At 43.8% G+C, this 21657-nt stretch overlaps 1 protein-coding gene across 3 annotated transcripts in view; it reads right to left on the minus strand.

The window, feature by feature from the left end:
• The window catches only part of CARMIL1 (capping protein regulator and myosin 1 linker 1), a 304280-nt gene that overhangs the window by 93305 nt on the left and 189318 nt on the right, over positions 1–21657 (minus strand). For all 3 annotated transcript variants that reach the window (XM_045800481.2, XM_045800480.2, XM_045800482.2), the window contains exons 18-23: positions 16818–16899; positions 15986–16085; positions 15829–15883; positions 11368–11540; positions 9611–9679; positions 6846–6939 (exon numbers count right to left, since the gene is read on the minus strand). In XM_045800481.2, coding sequence (XP_045656437.2) covers positions 6846–6939; positions 9611–9679; positions 11368–11540; positions 15829–15883; positions 15986–16085; positions 16818–16899 — 573 coding nt within the window. The remainder of the gene's footprint in view (positions 1–6845; positions 6940–9610; positions 9680–11367; positions 11541–15828; positions 15884–15985; positions 16086–16817; positions 16900–21657) is intronic.

Raw genomic sequence — 21657 nt, forward strand, 5'->3', positions numbered from 1 at the left:
TGACTCGGTAGCTGACAAAGATAAACAAGGGTTTAAGTGCCCACGTGGTTGGAGACCCCATGCCGGGACTCCCTGCTTTCTTGCACACAGCCACAATCTCTCCCTCATGAGTCTTTAACCACTCAACGGTTGCAAAGCTAAATAAATATCCCAAGGTGTACGGATGGCACCCTCTGAAACTCTCAGCCTTGAGACAGCAGTATCTACCGGCACTGAGAAAACTCTATTTTAAGGGACAAAAAAAAAAAGGAGAAAATAGGTACAAAATTTGAAGACAACAGGCTGGTACAACTCAAAGACATATACTAGTTTCATTAATTCATGAGGTTTCCATATTATCTCAAAAACTAGACTGATTTTAGCAAAAGCAGAGAAGATAAGAAAACGGATTTCCACAGAAAATAAGAACACTTGAAGTTGCCTGACAGTTTGTATTTTTATACACTATCTTCTATTAAAAATTCAAACATACAAATGATAACCAGACTGAAATGAACTGTTTAAGAAGAATATGCAATGGGTATACATTGAACAAGAACTGCAGGGTTAAGTGGTAGGACTGATGGATGCGTATGAAGATGTCTGCAAGAATTGATTTGGGATCAGTAATTGCACCATCTGGGTTTTTTTTTCAGTTATTGTTTTCGTTTGTTTTTATTAATACCACTTAACTGTTTGGTTTTTAATTTGTCACTGTAGTTCCCTGGTTAAGAACTTCTAATAACTGTGAGGCTCTCGGTATTATTACATTTTCATTTTAATTTTCCATATGCTAAAATGACTATTACTTAATACCAATTAGAGACAATTAAAATACAGACTATAATTACTATCATCCCTGGAAACCATAAAGCAGAACAAAATGTACCTTTCTACTAAACATAAATGAAGGAATTATAAAAATGAAGAGATCCCTGAAATGAAACATCATTAAAGTGACACATTAAGACCATGACATTTTATTACATTAATTTTCTCTTGCTGCTTCCCAAAAAGTCACCTCTTTCCAAGTTGACATTACCATCAATGGAAAACGTTTTTGCCAAAAAAATAAAAGATTCTTCCCTGAAATATAACATGCACACACTGACACCCAGCTTTGGGTACTTCTGCTTTGTTACTTGTCCTTTTACATTTGGTCTCATTAAGCACTTTCTGGGGGTCAGTTGTGAGAGCGGCTTCTACAAGAGACTCGGCTCAGGTACAGGCCATCCACCCAAGGCTGGCCCATGGATTTGCATACCTTCCCCAGGGGCACCGATGGTGCTGTATAGACTAAGCCTGGAGGGAGATTTTTTTAGGAAAAATAAATACATTCAAAGCTCATTTCTAAAAGTCAGTGCAAAGAGAAGGAAGAATAACAACGTTTCAGTGCCTTTAATACCAACCACGGACACATCACCACTGAAAGTATTCACATCTTGGATTAGCAGGATAAGCCTTCCTTCCCTGCACCATTCCAGACCAAGGACACAGACCCTACCTCCTACAGGCTGAGGATGGAGGGCCTGACTGAGGCCAACTGGGAGGGAAAGGGCAAAGTGTCATTACCATGTTTGCCAGTCCCCCTGGGCAGCAGTGACCTGGAAGGCCATCTAGAGCCTATCAACACCTTCACTCTCACTGCTGAAAACAGCAGCAGCATAAAAGGCAAAAAGACCTGTATTTCAACGTAGGAATCTTATATTAAAAAAAAAAATTCTAAAGATTGAGTTACAGAATCACAATGTTGTTCTTTAGTAGAGTAAAACTAAAGAGCGTATTTCTTCCAGGGAATAGAGTTCTGTTAAAATGAAATCTTTAATATGTAAGAGTATAGTAAGTATTATAGAAAAAAATGATAAATATCAGCTTTAAAGTCACCAATTTTTCATTTAAAAAACAGAAATTTTACAATCAACATATTTGCAGATAAGGCATTTCTTCTGTTTCTTTTATTTTCCCCTCTTTTTCTGCTTTCTCTGATTTTAAGTATTGTATACGATTACACTATTCTCTCCTTCCTTAGTATATTAACTACACTTCTTTTAAAATTTTTTTAGTGGTTACCCTAGTGTTTGCAATATACAAGTCCACTTCCACAGAATGCTGCACCGTTTTGCAAGTAGTGTAGGTTCCTCGTAAGACGCTACCACCGATTTCTCCTTCTTCCCCCTCGTAACATGCTATCTTTGCATGTTTTGATTTCTCCTTTACTTTTTTTTAAGATTTGTTTATTTATTTGAGAGAGAGAGTGGGGGGGAGGCAGAGGGAGGGGGAGAGAGAGAGTCCCAAGCAGACTCCATGCTGAGCACAGAGCCTGACACAGGGCTCAATCTCACGACCCTGAGATCATGACCTGAGCGAAAATCAAGAGTTGGATGCTCAACTGACTGAGCCACCCAGGCTCCCTCTCCTTTACTTTTGAAGAAAGATTTCGCTAGATACAGAATTCTAGGCTGCTGGATTTTTTTCTTTTGACACTTTAAATATTTCACTCTACTTTCTTCTTGCTTGTATGATTTCTGACCCAAAGTCTGTTATAATTCTTATCCTTATTTCTCAGTATGTAACGTGGTTCCCCCCCCCCCACCCCTCTGGCTTCTTTCAAGATTTTCTCTTTATCTTTGGTTTTCTGCAGTTTAAATATGATATGCCTACATGCAGATTTTTTGGGTATTTATCTTACTTGGTGTTCTCTGCGATCCCTTAAACTGTGGTGCAGTGTCTATCACTAAATGTGGAAAATTCTCAGTCATTAATATTTCAACTCTTTCTTCTGTTCCCTTGTCTTTCTTCTCTCTCTGGCATTCCCACTGTATGGATGCTCTATCTTTTGTAACTGTCCCACAGTTTGGGGATATTCTGCTCTGGTTTTGTCCTTCATTCCTTTTTTTTCTCTTCGCTTTTCAATGGGAAGTTTCTACTGACCTATCGTCAGGCTCAATGATTCTTTCCTTAGCTGTGTCCAGTCCACTGATGAGCTCATAAAAGGCATTTTTCATTTCCGTTACAGTGTTTCTGATCTCTAGTATTTCCTTTCGATTTTTTTCTTAGAGTTTCTCTCTGCTTACATTAAGCATCTGTTCTTGCATATTTTTTACTTTTTCCATTAGAGCCTTCAATATACTAATCGGTTATTTTAAATTCTCTGTTAATTCCAAAATCTGGGTCGTATCTGAGTCTGGCTCTGATGTTTGCTTTGTCTATTCATAATGCGTTTTTTTTTTCCTTGCCTTTTAGCATGTCTTAAATTTTTTATTCATTTTGTTGCTGTTGAAAACTGGATATGGATGTATCTGGTAATAGGAACTGAGGTAATCAGGCTTGTAATGTGCAATTTTATGTTAATCTGGCTAGAAGCTGGATTATGCTGAATGCTTCGAAATTAAAAAGACTTTAATTTCTTCCCATGTCCTTGTCCTTATCCCCCTGGTTGCTCTGGGGTTTCCCTAGAAACCCCTTCTTAAATAGAGTGTCTTACAGCTTTGTTCATTTGTAATCTGCTGTTATTACACTTGATGTGGTAGTAAGATGTTAGGGAGGGGAATAATTCTATAACCTAATGATTAAATTTAGGTTTTATTTAGTGGGCCTGAGTCCCTGGGCTGTGACCTGCCAAAGTATTTCTTGGCCTTTTTTTCCCCTTCCCTCTGTGAAACAGGAAGGCTAGGATTGTCTGTCTTCCGCTAGGTCAGATAAGGCTCTGGTAGAGCAGTTTCCCTTGAGTACGAGCCTCTGTTATAGACAACAGAATGCTCCAGGTGTATTTCAGAATGGTGACTTGTTCCCTTCCCCCTACCAGAAACACAAGAGGATTTTTCTCCAATCTTTCCTGTGATAACTTGATGGGGCTCTTGGAGGTGAAGCCCATGAAGGGGTCAGGACCTTGCTAAGACTGGGCCCCTAGGAGTTTTTAACTCATAAACTAGTCCACAGTAAGCCTCCAACAATTCCTCAGTTACTGGTTAAACATTCCTCTGAGTTACTGGCCCCATTAGCTACTGGCCCTGGTAAGCCGACCTTGGCTTAGATTCACTGTGATTCTCTGAATTCCCATCTGTCCAGTTTCCAGGGTGACAGTCTGTTTTGCTTTTGCCTCAGTTCTCTGGTGGGTCTGAGAAGAGTCACCAATTTCTGTCTGCTCAGCTTTTTCTTGTTGTGAAGATGGGAGTGATCAGTACCAAACCCTTGACCTGTCAAATCTAAACCAGAAACCTGGTGTCCCTAGGATCTGTCTTTTGTTACAAGTTGATAATATACTGTGGGAAAATATAAAGATGTCTGACATTTTTAGGTTGCTTTGTGGTTTACAAACTGTTTCTCACATGTACTAACGGGTTTGGTCCCCGGGCACCACAGGCAGATTACCTGGTTGTCCCGTCCTTCAGTTTTGTCATGTGCAGAACGGGGATATAACAAACTTATCTCATGGATTTATTTTACAGATTACCAGTGTTAATTTATGTCAAGCATTTATAATAGTGCCAGGCACCCAGCACGAACTGTGTGTTACATGTCAGCTAAACACAGTTCCTGTCTAGACGTATGTTTTATACAGATGAAGAAACCAAAGTTCAGAAGAACTAAGTAACTTAGGGAAATGACAAACTTGAAAAGAGTTTGATTTAGTCAGATCTTTTCTTTTTTTTGAAGATTTTTTTAATTTATTTGACACAGAGACAGAGAGCACAAGCAGGGAGAGCAGCAGAGGGAAAGGGAGAAGCACGCTCTCTGCTGAGCAGGGAGCCCAATGCGGGGCTCAACCCCAGAACCCCGGGATCATGACCTGAGCCGAAGGCAGACGCTTCACTGACTGAGCCACCCAGACCCCCTAGTCAGATCTCCTGAACACAAACCTCGGGTGATTTCCGTTGCCACATCACCCCCTCACCCCTACCTTATTCCCTTTTATTCAACCAAGTCTAAGGAGCATCCAAGCAGGCACGCCAGGCAGTGTGCCAGCTGCTGAACATCCAAAAAGATGAAAAATACGTAGGCTCTGCCTTCAAGGAGCTCACGCTCACTGAGAGAAAAAAATATATGGACTCAGGTAACTTAAATGATGTCACAAGGCCAGTGACAGAGACAAGCACAGGAACTTCTGAGAAGTTCTCAGAGGGAGGAAAAGGGTTCTGGGAAGTCTTCCACATGACCTGACACTTGCCTCCAGCCTCGACAACACACATGGTAGGTACTGGGGAAACCACGAGTGTCCTCTAGACCACAGTAGTGAGTCCCAAATTTGCAGCCACCAGGAGAGTTTGTAAAAACACAGATTGGCTGAGTTCCACCCCCATTTCTGAGACCCAAGAATTCACATCTCTAACAAGTTCCCTGAAGTAGAGCAAAGCAAAGAGGTAGGGTTGGTACGAGATGAATGTGGCAGTGGATGGGGGCGGATCTGGGGTAGAATTTTATGCCAATTCGATTAAAGGAGGTTCTGCTCTTAAAGCCACTGGGGGGCGGGGATGGAATGGAGAGAGGTGGGCTGAACATGTTATTGTGTTCAAATCTGCTGTGAAAGAAGATGGCTCTTTTTGACTGCAACAAAGAAAACAAACAATCCCGCTGAGCAATGATGAGGCTTAAAGAAAGGCCTCCATGAGAGGAAGAAGGCGGAACAGAGCTAAAGAAGAGGTTTATGCTGTAGTATCTGTATGCTTGATGATGGCATGGCTCTGGAAGACGTGGGAAAGAAAAGTCAAGCGTGGGAGGCTGGCTGGCCCCACCAGATGGGAGAATGAAGAGGGAGGAAAGATCTCAAAGATGCCCCAGTTACCCCCATAATAAAGATGGAGTAGGCTTCTTCAGATGGGAAATCCTTGAGCCTATCTAAAAATCGAGAAAGGTAACCATAACCATAGAAAGAGAAGGATGGAGATGTGGCAGAGCAAGAGAATGCCTCTCCGGGCAAGTTTCCAGCCCAGGCAGAGACGGTGCAGTCACGGGCACCACGGATGGGGCGACTTTGAAGGGGGAGACCCCCGTCATCCTCTGGGGTTGCCAGAAAGGAGGTGGGAATGGGTGTGGAATTAGACACATCTATAAACAAAGATGGTAAAAGGAGACCTCATCCATATCCTACATTTCTTGATAAGAGAAGAAGGGAAGTGGGGCACCTGGGTGGTTCGGTCGGTTAAGCATTAAACTCAATATCAGCTCAGGTCATGATCTCAGGGGCCTGGGTCGAGCCCCATGTCGGGCTCCCTGCTCAGTGGGGAGTCTGCTTGAGAGTCTCTCTCTCCCTCTCCCTTTGACCTCCCTCCTGTTCTCTCTCTCTTAAATAAATCTTTTAAAAAAAAAAAAGAAAGAAAGAAAAGAAAAGAAGGTTTTAGCTGCTGAGGTTAAAGGTCGTGCTAGCTGACATTCCCTTGCACACATTCTCTGAAGGGTGAACAAGAAGCTCTCTGGGCGGAAGTGCTGGCATGCTGATAGCATAAGAATGTTATTCCACTTAACTTCATGACAAGTTTTCTTCCTCTTCTTTTTTTTTAACATTTTTTATTTATTTGACAGAGAGAGCGAGAGAAAATGATCCGGGGAGAGGCAGAGGGAGAGAAAGAAGCAGATTCCCCACTGAGCAGGGAGGCCCACGCTGGGCTCGATTCCGGGACCCTGAGATCATGACTTGAGCTGAAGGCAGACACTTAACTGACTGAGCCACCCAGATGCCCCCAGTTTTCGTCTTTCTTATGTTATTCCTCCCCAGTCACACATTATGCCAGTTGTGATCACAAGAATACAAGCTCATGTGAGAAAGGCTTTAGAAAATGCAAAGTCCTGTTCATATGTTCAGAATTATTACTAACAAAACTCAATTCAAACGTGAGCTCATGAAGATGAAGCTTCTGGTTCTCCGGTACCTTTTGCAGAGCCTCTTCTGTTTTCTCAGGGTTTGTTTTTAGGGCTTGAGAAGCATCATACATAGGGATCGGCATAAATCTCAATGTATAGTTCCTAGAAAAAGGAGAAAGTAATGTTTATTTAAAAATAACATCCCACTCCCTTACTCAGCACCCTGTTTAAAATCCAGAGACAGCTGCCAGCATGTCTTAGAGAATTCGAAACTCACAGCCTATCTGAGGGCCCCTAGACGACAGGTCTGCTTTCCCCAGTGCACACGCGTGCAGGACCCCAGGCACCCGCGGCAGCCCGTGCTGTCTTCTAACGGCCCCACGACTGGAAGGCATCTGGTTTTGTTGTTTTCAAATCCAGATTTTCAAACTGGGAGCGGAAAGCTGGACCGAGAGAAAGTTTGGAGGGAAGTCCAGCATCCGCCTGCTACTTGAGTTTTAGTCCCCAATGGATCTGGACGTCCCTGGAGCCCCACAGTGACTACGTGTGACAGCCAGGCCCAGACCCAGAGAGGAAAACTAGAAAATGCAACCAAAACATCTGCTCGCAAAGCAAGGGAAGGAGCACCCACAAAAACAGTCCGTTCAGGCTCTGCGCCTCTTTCCACAAGGAGGCCCTGGAGCGGCCACTGTCTTTAGAAAAGCTGCTTTGCCCGGGGTTCCCGCCTGGCTCAGCACCTTGACCTCGGCAGGCCCTCGTGGTCCGTTCTCACACACAGCCCTCGTCCACCAGCTCTCGGCTCCCAGTGAAGCAACTGGTGGAAAACTGTGTCCTGTATTATCTCCCTGCTGCGGAGCAGCTGGTGAGATGCAGGAGGGCAAGGCGAGTCATCTTGTGCCTGGCAAACAGCACGGAACTCTGAATCTACACCCTGGCCTGGGATCCCGCCCCTGGCACCTGCTCCCAGACTGCACACTCGCCTTGGAGATGCCTCCTCTCTCCCACCCCAAGCCCATGTGCCCTTTGCTGCCGCATGACACTCAGGAAGAATGACCTTTTGAGCCACACGGTGACAAGTGGGGTCCCCTAGTGCACTGGGATCCCGCAGTCGGCAGCCTTGTAAACACTAAGCCACATTCACGGTGTGATTCTTGTGGACATGAGAGGACTTCTACTAGAAGAGTAACTTAACAACAAATTCCCCAAGTAAGGTTCTAATCATGAAGAACGAATTAAAAAAAAAAAAAGCAACCATCTTAATAACAGCGGTCATCTGTACGTGCGTTATCTAATGGGAAAAAAAGTCTTTCAGTCCGACTTAAGGGTGGTTTAATGCCAACTAACATGCAAAGAAAAAGGCTGCTATTTCCATGACCTCAGTTTTTACCTTGGCTTTGTTTGAGCAGAATTGCTTTTGTTTGGTCTCAGAAGAGCCAGCCAACTGAAACGAAGAGACAGTGCACCTCTTTTGCAGCCATGCGGATTTCCCTTGGCCTCATCCAACGGTGATCACGCTGCGGACCGGCGTACTTTACTTAAACCAAATGTGATTTTGGGCCACTGGCACCATGGAGCACAGCGTACATAACAGACTGTAAGCCGGGGAGCCCTACCATGGATCTGGAAATGTTGAGTACTGGGTGTGCAGGCTCTTGGCTTCCCACAAAGACCAATGTGGGCTGCTGGCAGTCTATAGCAGAGGCAACCGTGCTGTTCGCACCTATATGTAGCTATTTGTAAACAAATGTTTCCATTCGAAGGTTTCCTGGTGCAATGGGAGTAATTACAGGCGGAAGGCTCCAGGGAGAGGTGGAGCGAGTGGCCTTATCCATATTTAGTGACGGTCTGTGGGGGCAGCCATCATGACCTCCTGGCTGAGTCAGAACCCTGGGATTTAGAACTGGAAGCCACTTAGGGATAATTTACTCTTTCTCACTCTATAAAAGAAGAATTAATTGGAAAGGTGCAGTGCTTTGCTCAAGAGGATAGGCTTGCTGGTGATAGAGCCAGGGACTGAATGGAGGGCTCTTCTTTCCAGGCCTAGGGTTTTATCTGTGACACCTTGCTAGGCATGAGAGCTCCACCTAGGAGGCCTTGTGCATGAGGGGAAATCTGGGAGAAAACACCAATAATGAGCACTCCCCAATCCCTTCCCCGGGGGACCAGCTTCTATGCTACTAGCCCCTTAATCCCCACCCACATTTTGTAACCTCTCATTTCGAATGCTGTAAATCTGCTTTGATTTTTTCTGCCTTCGGAATACAATACGAGGACGGAAGAGCTCCGAAAGAACCCGGTTCTAGCGTTCCTTCCAGCCGACTTTCTGTTACTGCCTCCTCTTGCTTACCCGGAAAGTAAATTTGACAATGAGCCATAATTGCAGGCTCTAGTTACTATGGTAACAAAGAAAGCCTTTGACAGTAATGAGACAAGTTAGACTGCCATCCCTCAATTTCAGTTTTATTTTCTGGAGCTCAGCTTTCTTCTCTCCACTGTATTCAAAGTTGTCATCATGTGCAAAAAAAGGCAAGACCTGATGGAAAGAGAATGTCAAACCACAAGGAAGAGCCCGGTGACCATCGTGTGGCCCCTCCACCGTGACCTCATTTAATCCTCACGAGGATGGTGCATTTCCACCCTCGTGGACAGACAAAGAAACTCACACCAGAACAACGTCCATAGTTTCCCCACGTCCCATGGCTGGGTAGCATTGGCTAACTCAGACCCAAATCTTCTGAATCCAAACCCATTGCTACCTCCATCACACCACAGGTAACACAGACACCATTGGTTCCTTTGTATTTTCTAGAAAGAAGTCCTGATTAAAACTTACTTTTCCATTGCCACAGCTATATCTTGAAAGCCTTGTGCAGTAATGTTGTTCTTGTCCCATATGACGGTCCTGTTGGAAGACCAAGTCACATAAATGATCAGACATTTAGGGATGGAGGAAACGATTCTCCTACTAAAGCCAAATGTCTTATAGACAACGTCATGTAAGTATTTTTGCATGCTAGGCAAGGACTAACATCCACTTAGTTTTAAACACAGCAAGGATGAGCATTTTCTCCCACATTACATTAACCCATTTACTGCTCACCTAGTATGAGAAAAACATGTTAAAAGCAACAGCACGCTCATTAACTTGCCATGACGTTACCCGATGCTTTGTAGCCAGAAAACTCTAAACCCTGATTTCTCTGATATTCTCTCAACATATTCTCCAAATAGTCTTCTAGTACTCACGTCTGAAGCTAGAGCTGTTTATAAAAGATGCTTGTCCAACACAAAGAACTGCAAGTCCTGAGACTTTTTCCATTCTAGAGAACTAGAAGGAATCCTGTCATATTGTCTTGTTTTCATCATTGCCCTGACATGGTATGATCAGCCATCCCAAAAAGTTCTCACTCTGCTGGTAAAGCCTTGGTTTCTATAAGTAGGATGCTGTTTACTTTTTAAAGACATAATCTATTTTGGAAGAAAAGTACTATTTCCCTTTCAGAGTGCTAACACTTCAGAGGTATTTTGGTGTCTGTCAATTCACCTGACACTTGAAGCAGCTTTTATTTGTCTGATCCAAGAATCACACCTCTAACTGCTTTCCCTTCCTGATCTCAAGGACTTTCTTTACATACACTCTGACCTTCAGAGAACCTGCTGCAGTTTTTGGCTTCAGTGTGGACAGAAAGTTCAGGAGGGCAAGGGAAGCATCCAGAAACATCAAGAAAGAGCCCCTTGAAGAGCAATGTGAATTCAATATTCGTTTTACCAGACTGCTGGACTCTGGAGCAACTGGATCTCTCTGAAGGACGGATGGTTATGTGGTCCTTAATAGAAGTGCTTACCACATAGCCAGTCCTTAAGAGAAGCCACACTTGGGAAATGCTACAAGTGGTTGAAAACTGCTACACAGAATAGTTAGCACCCCGCATGAACTTGCCTTTAACCGGGGAACCTCCTGCATCCCTTGGGTTTTAAGTCTTCATACTGGCAGCAGTGGGGGAGGGGATGTAAGACGGGCTCACAGCCAAGCACAGGGAAGGCCTGCCTGCAGGACCTTCAGTCTTCCCAGCTCTGCTCACTACCCTTCCCTCAAAGCTGCCAACACTGTGAAACAGGTCACTGCACAGTTCTCAGTTGGGTTTTATGTCCCAGTGGAAATCATTAAGACAGCAGCTCATGGGAATCACAATGTGTACCTGTAGAATCCCCCCATCCCTGCCATCCCCAGTACTTCGACCAAAGACTTGAAACGGTCGCCTCTTCTTCCCAGCTGGCCTCATGGGAAACTCAGGCCCCACTGGGCACAGCTGGCTCTCCAGGGCTGGGGGGCCAGAATCTCTTCCAGAACTTTCTAGGGTCCTCCTCAAGGGGAGCACCATCGTCTCCGGCCGGAATCTCTTCCAGAACTTTCTAGGGCCCTCCCTAAGGGGAGCACCGTTGTCTCCGGCCGGAATCTCTTCCGGAACTTTCTAGGGCCCTCCCTAAGGGGAGCACCATCATCTCTGGCCGGAATCTCTTCCGGAACTTTCTAGGGCCCTCCCTAAGGGGAGCACCATCGTCTCCGGGCCGAGCGCCCGACCCGCGTACCTGAGCTTCGTGTTGATCTGCAATGCTTTGGCCAGCATCTTCGCTCCCATGTCCCCCATTCCGTTCCCACTGATGTCCACCTTGGTCAGGGAGGTGTTGCTTCCCAGAGCGTTGATGATGATGGTGACCTCGGTCTTGAGTTTTGAGTCCGCCAGGGACAAGGACTGCAGGGGCTGAGGAGGGAACAAGAGGCAGCTAGCAGTGACACAGTCTGACGGAAGCAGCCCCTGCTCTCCGTGACCCACTTCATGGAGAATCACCGGGGGGGTGCCCACTGCACACCCCCAGAGTGTCTCATTTTGAAACTCTGGCTCAAAGATGCTGATGAATGGGACCCGAAGGCTCTGGATAGACACGGAAAGCTTGTGTTTCAGTGCTGAACACTGGCCACCTCTCTCCTAAGGGAAGCGTGGAAGGACACCTGGAGTGGCCCTGCCAGCTCTTATGAAGTGGAGGACAGGAAGAAATAAATAAGAAGAGCACACAGAAATTTCCGAGCTTCTGTATGGCTACGTACCCCTTTACACCCATTCTATTTTTACGCAAGGTGAAATGACATCTTAAGACACTAGCTGAGGACAAATGCAAAATAAAAGCCAGCCAAGATTAATAATAGCTGACATTTACTGAACACGTACTATCCTTAACCACCGTTCCAGCTTTTTACATGTTTTTATTCATAGAATCCCCCAAAACTTATGTGTTATACACTCAGTATTATTATCCCCATCTCCCAAATAAAACACAGAAAGGCTAAGTGACAACCGAGGTCACACAGAACGTCGCTGAATGGAACGGATTTGCCCTCTGGGCCCCTTGTAGCTTATCCTTGATCCTTTGGACGATCACCATCCGCTTTATCTTAAAAGTACCAATCAGAAGACATAAATTTTTTTTAAAACAGAAAAAGACAAACGTCTGTGACTTTTTTATTGTCATAAGCTGGATGGCGAATCCAAACCAGCTGTCTCTATGTCCATTTAAGCTGGGGACTGAAGACCACGTGGCCCAGAGGCAAGTTCTGTCTGGCCCCGAAAAAAGAAGAGGACCCCTCCCTACCCCAGTTCCCTTTACTTGTTTATGCCTCCTGCCCAGCCCCATAGGCATCTGAATTTGCAATCCCTGAGTCAGCTAGAATGTTATTAATGAAGCGGGGAGAATTCTAGAACCTGAACCAATGTGGCCCCGACCATCAGCGCTCGGTCTTCCCTGGGGGGATCTGGATGTCTCCCGGGTGGCTTCAGGTGGTCTCGAGTGGCCCAGCCAAACTACATAGTTGTAGATGCTTACTCCATAAGCAGGCTGACATTACAGGGAGGGGGACACTGGAAACAGCGGCTAGGGCCATCTGTGCTCCACCACGGCTCATGGGATCGGGGCTCCTGAGATGTGCCGGAGGTCTGGAGGCCCCGCACACACCGCCTGGCGTCTGTGTGTACCCACTCAACCACCGGACGCTGACTTGTTCAAGGTGCGTCTACTAAAAGGCTGCAGGAGGCGGGAGGGGGCGCTGATGGCTTCCAGATTCAGTTATCCGCAAAGCCGCATTGCGTGCTTGACTAGTTTTACCAAGCGACCGCTTTACTGTCCTTACTGTCCAAATCTGGCCATGTTTTCAAGCTTAATACAGCTATGGTAAAAATCAAAAGGTAATGTATGAAGTTGAATCAAATTTCTAAAACGGAGTGGCATGGCAGGTGCTAAGGCCCTGGAAACCAGAAAGTCTGCGTATCTTTAGACACAGGCAGCTTTTGTGAGGCTGCGTTCATGCTAACATCCCACGCTCGAGGAAAGGGGAAAAAAAATTAACTAAAATGCTTCAGCCTCAGGAACCTTAATGTTGTAAATGAAAACAAATGCAATGTTCCTTTAATAAAAAGCTCTAATCACATCTCTCATCGTTTCAATAATTTCTATTCAACTACTACAAAAATGATCTATTACGGCTTCTTCCTCATTCTGGAAAGCTGCCAAGTCGCCAAGCTAGCAGGCACCGATTCCAGTGCAATATTCAAACTCGACTACACCCCAGTTAACACTTAAGAATAATAGGCAGAGTCATTACTGCGAACGGAACAGCCTGAGCTGCATGCATATTGATAAGGTCACCCCTGCCTGACTTACTGCACTTCCACGTAATATTACTATTTGAAATCTTACTATTTCTTTTCGTAGCTGAACACGCTTAACCTGAGACTGTGTCTCCTGGCTACAGGCACTCCCAGGAGAAACACGTTCACTTTCACTGGTTACAACCCGGGTTTGTGCGTAATACTTCATCGGGTCATCCTGGGCCCTCTGCGTCACTGTCCCAGGGCTCCGGGCACAGCAGCCTGACAAGTATGGTCTATACTTGAAAGGGACACTGGCACCCCAGGCATGTAGGTTTTCCAACCAAATATAATGTGCCACATGAGGTGAACATATTATTCCACGGGCCGTCAAAGAACAGGCTCTGTAAACACAAGGTCAGGACGTACAAAGCAAGAAATGATTTTATCTATGTAAAAACCTTTAACAACTAAAATGAGAGCCCAATTGTGTCAGTTATTGGTGGAATTTTTGGAGTCGCAAGACTCCACTCCTAATCATTCGGAATTGTTTTGCACATTACTAATTCAGAAGTAGGAAAAAAATAGAAGGTAATTGCTGTTTGAAAAAGCCACCTACTTTTCAATGACATGAACATAAAGAGCTTTCTTTCCACCGTGTATTATTAGCGGCACACTTCTCAAACTCAAAACTTGACAGAGTTCACATTTACATACCAAACATTCCCACCTGCAAATATGTTTTGAGGTGTGTTTTAAATATCAAGATTGTTTTAAGTGAGGGACTTTTGGAATTACAGAAACAGAAGAGCCTCAGGTAATAAGCAAAACATGCAATTTTAAAATCTATTTTTCATAAAATGTAAATTTTCCTAAAATATGCACTAAGAAACAAGTATTTGGGGATGAATATCAAACGTGATTCTGCAATATTAGCTTCCTCAATCTTCTAAAACTGGGCCAAGACTGGGAAATCAGAAACTCAAAGCAGGTGGTATAAAGTCAAATTACATATGCAAAACTGCATCAATTCTGATTTATGCCCCTAATTTTAATAACCCATATAAAAGTAACAAAACAAGGAGTGTGTTACCAAATGAGGACAAAGAGAAGTGCCCATATTCATTAAATAATGAGTTTCATTTCTAGCCCACAGGTTGGAAATTATATCCACACAATGAGGAGGCAGGACAACCGAATTCTCTCCGGCCCTCCAGGTTAGACCACACGGAGGGGTGTGGGCAAGGACAGGCAAGGGAAAGTTCCAGTCTCCACCTCTCCTGGCCCCATAGCTTGCTCAGAAAAGTTAGCTTACGGTCCTAATAGAATTTGCTACTACCTTGTATGAATTCAAAAGGAAAAATGACACTTTTAAAAAATGTGTCATATCTCACAATTCATAAAGGAAATCACTCTTACGACCTACAAAGTAGCTATCACAAAACCTTAATAATGTGAGTCTTTGTCATAGGAATACACATTGATTTGGGTGTTAGGAACCATAAAAGTTGGCTGGTGGCCAAATAGGACTAAAACAAGAAGTAGACAAGCTCTTAAAGAGCATCTGTAAAATACAAGGTACAAAATATAAGATATACCGGGTTTAAGTTAAAGGAATTAATAGTAGAGTGCTCTTGCCTTGTCCATAAAATATCATTTTCTTGGGGCACTGGGGTGGTACAGTCAGTTAAACATCTGACTCTTGGTTTTGGCTCAGCTCATGATCTCAGGGTCATGAGATCCAGCCCCGAATCCAGCTTCTCGCTGTGAGCAGAGTCTGCTTGAAATTCTCTCCCTCTCCCTGTGCCCCTCCTGCTCATGCTTGCACTCTCTCTCTTAAATAAATGTTAAAAATATGTCTTTTTTCTTTTTTCTAATGCATTTTAAAGAGCAGCAAAATAGGATACTATTTAAAATTAAATTTCTTTACAGAACCAAGTCTTGGCCAGGAGCAACTACAGGGAAAACACCTAGAAGAAGGACACTAGAGCCCTAGAAGCAATTTGCGACGGGCGACCGGCTTTCTTCGTCTTTTGTAATTCTGCGTAATCACTAGACAAAAGACAAATTAGCAATCTGCTGTTTCCCAGCATGATATAAGGTCAGAAAGTCAACTAGATTGAAAGAAATTCATCATTGCAGATTAGCGCATCAGGTGAAGTTAGGAAGTAGTAAGTCTTATTATTAAAAGATGGGCTTACGAGTCAATTTATACTTCTTTTAATCTTTTAGTTACAATCTTCCTTTAATTACTAATGAGTTGAAATGAAGAGTAAGCAATTTTAAATTCATTCTCTAATGGTACTAAAGCATAAATATTTATTCCATTAAAAAAACCAACGGAAATGGTGTATGTAGATCAAATTATCTGAAAACGCAGCAACATTAACTCGGTAGAAATAATACTCACCGATTCTTCATCTTGAATCATCTGTACTAAGTTGTCCAACACAGGTGTCAGATTTCTAAAGAGATTTTAAAGATGCAGACAGTGGAATCAAATCAAAAGCTTTCACAAGGTTTTTTATTTTCATCATTGTCATATAAAAAAAATTCAAAACTCTTACTTGGATTTCATATTATTAAAATTTTTGCCTAATGCCAGGTGTTGTATTGATCTGTTTTTACTGAGCCACACTATTAAGGTGGATAGGTCAGATTCTAAACCTGGAAAGAATCAGAGGAAGCAGAGAATCAAAACACACGAGTATAAGTAAATTTTCAGCCGGAACACAACCAAGCAAAGGTGACATGAACTTGGATGACTTTCTCTACCTCCTGAGGGCCCTGGGATTCTAATCGTTCATTTTCAAAGGAAATTTTTTGCTCTCTTTTCATGTCCTATTATTTCACAGGGATAAACTCATTCTCTGCTAAGACTTACCTAAACCTCTTATACAATCAGTGGCTAAGTCAAGTCAGCAAGGAACGGGAAAGGATGAGTCTCATCTCCGCCCCTGATTGTGTAAGAGAAGATTCCCAAATCCCGTTTGCTGGTAGTAACTGCAGTTGCCTATGCGAACTCAACAGGCTCCTACTCACACGCTACTGTAACTGGCAGGAATGAAGCTAATGAAACAAGTTTCTGAGTAAATAAACAAGGATTTTATTATATCATCACCAAGAATGCAAAAGGTCAGATCAAGATCGTTATCAATATTCTATTGACAATTTTTTTTTAATTGACTTGTTCTCTTGCATTTTTGGCCACAGTATCAACTTAGTAAGACTTTGGCATTGATTTCGTCCATAAATAAACTCTGTTAAATTTAACAGCCCTATTAGTCAAGATGTGAGATAACACGTTCGTTAAAGTGTGGTCTAGGGTGGGCTTTCTATCTTCCCCTTACTAACCTCCTACAAATAATATTCCTGGTTTTTTTCCAATTCCCGACTCACCGTTATCCGAGATGTCCAAGCTGGTGACGTTGTGGACTTCAGCGATGCAGCCTTCCAGCACCTGCGCACCTCCTGATCTCAGCTGGAGAAACACAGACCACGCACAAGCTAAAGCAGTCGCGGCAGGAGGGAGAAGCGAACCAACTAAACGCAGGAGAGACAGTCTCCCACTTGGTGCCGAAGAACAACTGAAAGTTTATCAACTCCGTAGCTACCATCAACGGCAAAAAGCCGGTCACTCGTCACTGCTACTGTTTCCCGTACCACAGAAATCTGGAAATCGCTAGAAAGGTGGAGCCCATACTCTGTCAGCATGGGCCACGCAGCCTCTGTCAGCCCTCGTGCACTGGCTTCCTTTCTGACCTTTGGACCCCTAACAGATCCCTTTTATACACGAGAAACTGCACGGATTTTGTTTGATTATTCCAGATTTCAGGTAGAACTCCACTGAGTAGCAGCAAAACCACCAAAGGAGACAAGGAAGATGGAGTCTTGTTGACTGTCAACCACTTCAGGGAGGACCCAGCTTGTCGTCCCACCGAAAGGGTGGGCGGTCTCACGATTACAGAGTAAACAGCGAAAGGTGATGACGAAATGATTTGTACAAACTCACTGGGCCACAGAAAAAAAAGATGTTAGATCAATTTAAAATATTATGATGGTTGGCTTATAGCAAAACTAATTCTCATTTCATGACCTAATTTATTTTAAAGAGACAGGCAACCTGTAAAACTCAATACTTTGCATCTTTTCCCATGAAACCAAAAGCATATCTACAGAGGTCAGAATAGCTTTTTGTTTTCCACTCAGCAACTGTTTGAGTTCCTACTATATGTAAAGGATTGTAAAGGATGCAAATTTCCCGAGCTGTGGCCCCTTTGCTTGGCAAACTTACTATTTAATAGGGTAAAGAAGCTATCATTTATTGGGAACCTATTATGTATCAAGCGAACATGGTGGTTTCTCTACTGATGTAAGCGAACTGAAATTCATCTAAACTTCTCTACCAAGTGTAAAACGCAAAATGCTACTTCCTACTGGTGCAAGTTTTGATGTAAGACTTTAAAGAATCCTTATTTCACTATTTTAGATGCAATATTTTTATGGTACCCAGAACCAAAACCTGCCAATTTCCCTGCCTGCTTGGGTGTCAAGCAGAGTCTTTGCACAGATCTTTGGGACTGCTCTTTACACAGGAGTATTCGGTGGAGGTGTTTAAATTCAGCCTTCCCTACTTTCTACGGCGACAGCAGATTACTCTGGGGGCCTGCCGTGAACTGTGAAGGGGAGCGACGCGGAGACAGACCTGCCCAGGAGGCTCTGGGGGCCTGCCGTGAACTGTGAAGGGGAGCGACGCGGAGACAGACCTGCCCAGGAGGCTGGTCTACAACACACTCCAGGGAAACCAAGACCAACTAACTCCACAGCTGAGGGGCTTATAACCCAGAGTGTGGAGCAACTGCCAAGAGTCAGCAGGTGATCTTACTACACGTGGCTGTACTCCCAGGTGCTCTCGAGCTTACCCACCTGCCCCGAGCCCAGCTTTGTCACATCATCTCTAGCTCGCCCCAGCAGCCTGCTGCTCAAAGTGTGGTCCACGGGCAAGTCTTAGGTAAAATAAGTACAGAAATTGACTATAAATATCTTAGAAACCTTAGTAATAATGATTTTAGGTCTGTTGCATCTATTAACAAAAACTGAGGGCTTATATTTTTACGTTTTTTTAAATCTTTCTTTTTTCATATTTATTATATTTTTGCAAAAGCATTGGTTTATGATAAAATGGAAATTAAAAAAAAAACAATAATAACAACCAGGCTCTTCACCACAAATAGTTTTGAGAAGCACGGCTTCAGATCACAGCTGATTAATACTCGAAGAAGTAAATGTATATTCAGACTACATCAAAGTTAAAGCAAAAAATATTTCAGGCAAACACTTCAAAGAAACATCATTTGATATTCAGAGCATGAAAAAATGGTGCTTTTGAGAAGATAAACATAAGTGCTTAAGTCTCCACAATTTGATTATTTGCTGTTAGTGAGGTCTCTGTCGAGAAGTAAAATTTCTACAAGAAAATCTCTACTTGTTATTATTATCAAGTACAGTAGAAATAATCCATATACAGAGATGGAAAATACAGGTGACATTTAAGTGCCCGATGCTGTTTATTTTACAAATACTCTTAACTGATATTTGTAGCATATACCCATAAAACTAACACTTTCCAATAGTTACAGAACAATGAACTATATCCACAGACCCCAATTTATTGATTTATAAAGTACTTACACAGTGGCCAAGCTAAGGAAAGCCCAAGGAGGAAAAAATAAAAACACGTTATCAGCAGTAAACAGAACAGAGACGCTGAAGCCTTCATCAATATACCATGTAAAAGAGCAAGAGCCAGAAAACCACTTCCAACTAAAATCCACCCTCAAAACCAACATCGAAAATTTAAGGAAATAACTGATCCTCAGTTACCAAGAACATCCGACTGAATTCACAGGTTATTAGATGCCTAAAACTCTCCCAAAGCTAAAGGTTTCCCAAAGCAGTGAAAGCTTTTCCATTACCGTAAATGGAGACCCTTTTCAAGGAATTTGCATAATTAGAGGCCGTGTCTGCCTGTGTGCGTGGAAAACTGGTTTTTAAATCACCCCAATTTGGATCCCACACGCTAGCATTATTTAAAAGAAAGCAAGATCAAAGAGGAGCCAACGTGACTGAATCACTGAACACTTTTGGAACCTTCAAAATACACTCACGTTTCTTTCCACAAATGTCCTCTCCCTCAAAAAGGGCAGAACATGTCAGATGTCAGTCACAGTTCTAAGTAAACAGCTGCATCTAACTCTCTAACTCTCGAACAGCCGTAACGGGGACAGGAGAAGCAAGGAAAACTAAAATCTAGACAGAACTTGCAATCATTCATTTTCCTGTGGGGCACCTGGGTGGCTCAGTGGGTGGAGCGTACGACTCTGCTCTCGGCTCAGGTCATGATCTCAGGGTCCAGGGATCGAGCCCTGTGTCGGGCTCCCCACTCAGGAGGGAGTCTGCTTCTCTCCCTCTCACCCCGCGCGCGCTCTCTCCCTCTCTCTAAAATAAAGTATTTTTTAAAAATAATTCATTTTCCTTCTTCAAGATCACTTGCCACTTAAAAAGATATGGCAAATATTACAGGTTTAAATATAAAATAACCCCCCCCCGGGGTGCCTGGGTGGCACAGCGGTTAAGCGTCTGCCTTCGGCTCAGAGCGTGATCCCGGCGTTGTGGGATCGAGCCCCACATCAGGCTCCTCCGCTATGAGCCTGCTTCTTCCTCTCCCACTCCCCCTGCTTGTGTTCCCTCTCTCGCTGGCTATCTCTATCTCTGTCGAATAAATAAATAAAATCTTTAAAAAATAAATAAATAAAATAAAATAACCCCCCCAATTGTCTTTGTTCTTCTACAGGGGTCCCCATTTCAATTAAAAAATATTTTTTTTTAATCCTGGGAAATTTTCTCGCATAGAACTGTGAATAGCGCAGGTTTCTCCAAAGGACAAAAAAATGGTTTGACAAGATCGGGTTCAAACTGTCCTCCTGCCAACAGGGTCTGATGCCAAAAGGCAATTCAGAACCTAAGAAGATAGATATAGGGGCGCCTGGGTGGCACAGCGGTTGGGCGTCTGCCTTCAGCTCAGGGCGTGATCCCGGCATCATGGGATCGAGCCCCACATCAGGCTCCTCCGCTATGAGCCTGCTTCTTCCTCTCCCACTCCCCCTGCTTGTGTTCCCTCTCTCGCTGGCTGTCTCTATCTCTGTCGAATAAATAAATAAAATCTTTAAAAAAAAAAAAAAAAGAAGATAGATATAAACAGTCATTTCCTAGGTGCAAACAGTTGTGTGTTTTATATTGCTTCCAATATGCTTCCTGCTGTGACAGCAGTTTCCACTCTGCATCCCACGTGGGCCCAATAGGAAACTGATCTGTGGGGGCGGGGGTACAGTTAGACACCCCCACACACACAGCACATCTGCCTTCGCGCCTCAAAGCCGGGTGAAAGGAACTGCCTCAAAAGTTCCTATTCGCTTCCCTACTCATGACAGATTGCAGGATCGGGGGCTCTTCTTCCTACGCTTCGTCAAAGCCTCATTGCCACGAACTGTGGAACGACGTGCAGGGAAGTTTCTCCTTCAAAGAGCTAAGTCTACACCCAGATCTACACCTCAATCTCAGCTGTAATTAGCCTTTGTGTCTCCTCTGAAGCCTTGGAGAATTTTCTCTCTCACTGGGAAGGAGAGTAAGCCAGAAGTGGCAGCACTTACTACGCTCCTGAAGTAGGACCGTGGAAAAGACTTCTCAACACAGGCCAGAATGACAGCCCACTGCCTCCCTTCAGGTGGACGGGTATGTGGGGAGAATACGTACGAATGCCAATTTCACTACTACCACGTAAAACAGCTTTGAGACGTTTCCTTTCGAACTAACATTGGGGGCGATAGAACACATTTCTTTGAACATCCGCACGGATGCCGGATCCTTCCCCTTTGAGAATGAAATAGGATCAGCCACAGGCCATTCGGAGACAAGTCAGGCTATAGAGGGTGATACGGTTTTGTGTCCGAAATCAGGGAGGACTCTAATGAGACTAATTCTTCTTGAAAGATTTAAAATAACTTTGAAGGATTCCCAAAAATGCTTCAGAAAAGGCAGAATATTTATATGGCTTCTAAATAAAAATTTTCAGAAAGGCCATACTGACCCATGCTGTGAATGCTGACATTCAAAATAAGGCTTCACCGTAGTAATCCTCCTCCTCCCCAAATTATGGCTCACATGTGCCAGGCTCGGCACG

This window comes from Ursus americanus, chromosome 32 (genome assembly GCF_024610735.1).
Source record: "Ursus americanus isolate L20-20 chromosome 32, mUrsAme1.1.p, whole genome shotgun sequence".
Classification (NCBI taxonomy): Eukaryota; Metazoa; Chordata; class Mammalia; order Carnivora; family Ursidae; genus Ursus; species Ursus americanus.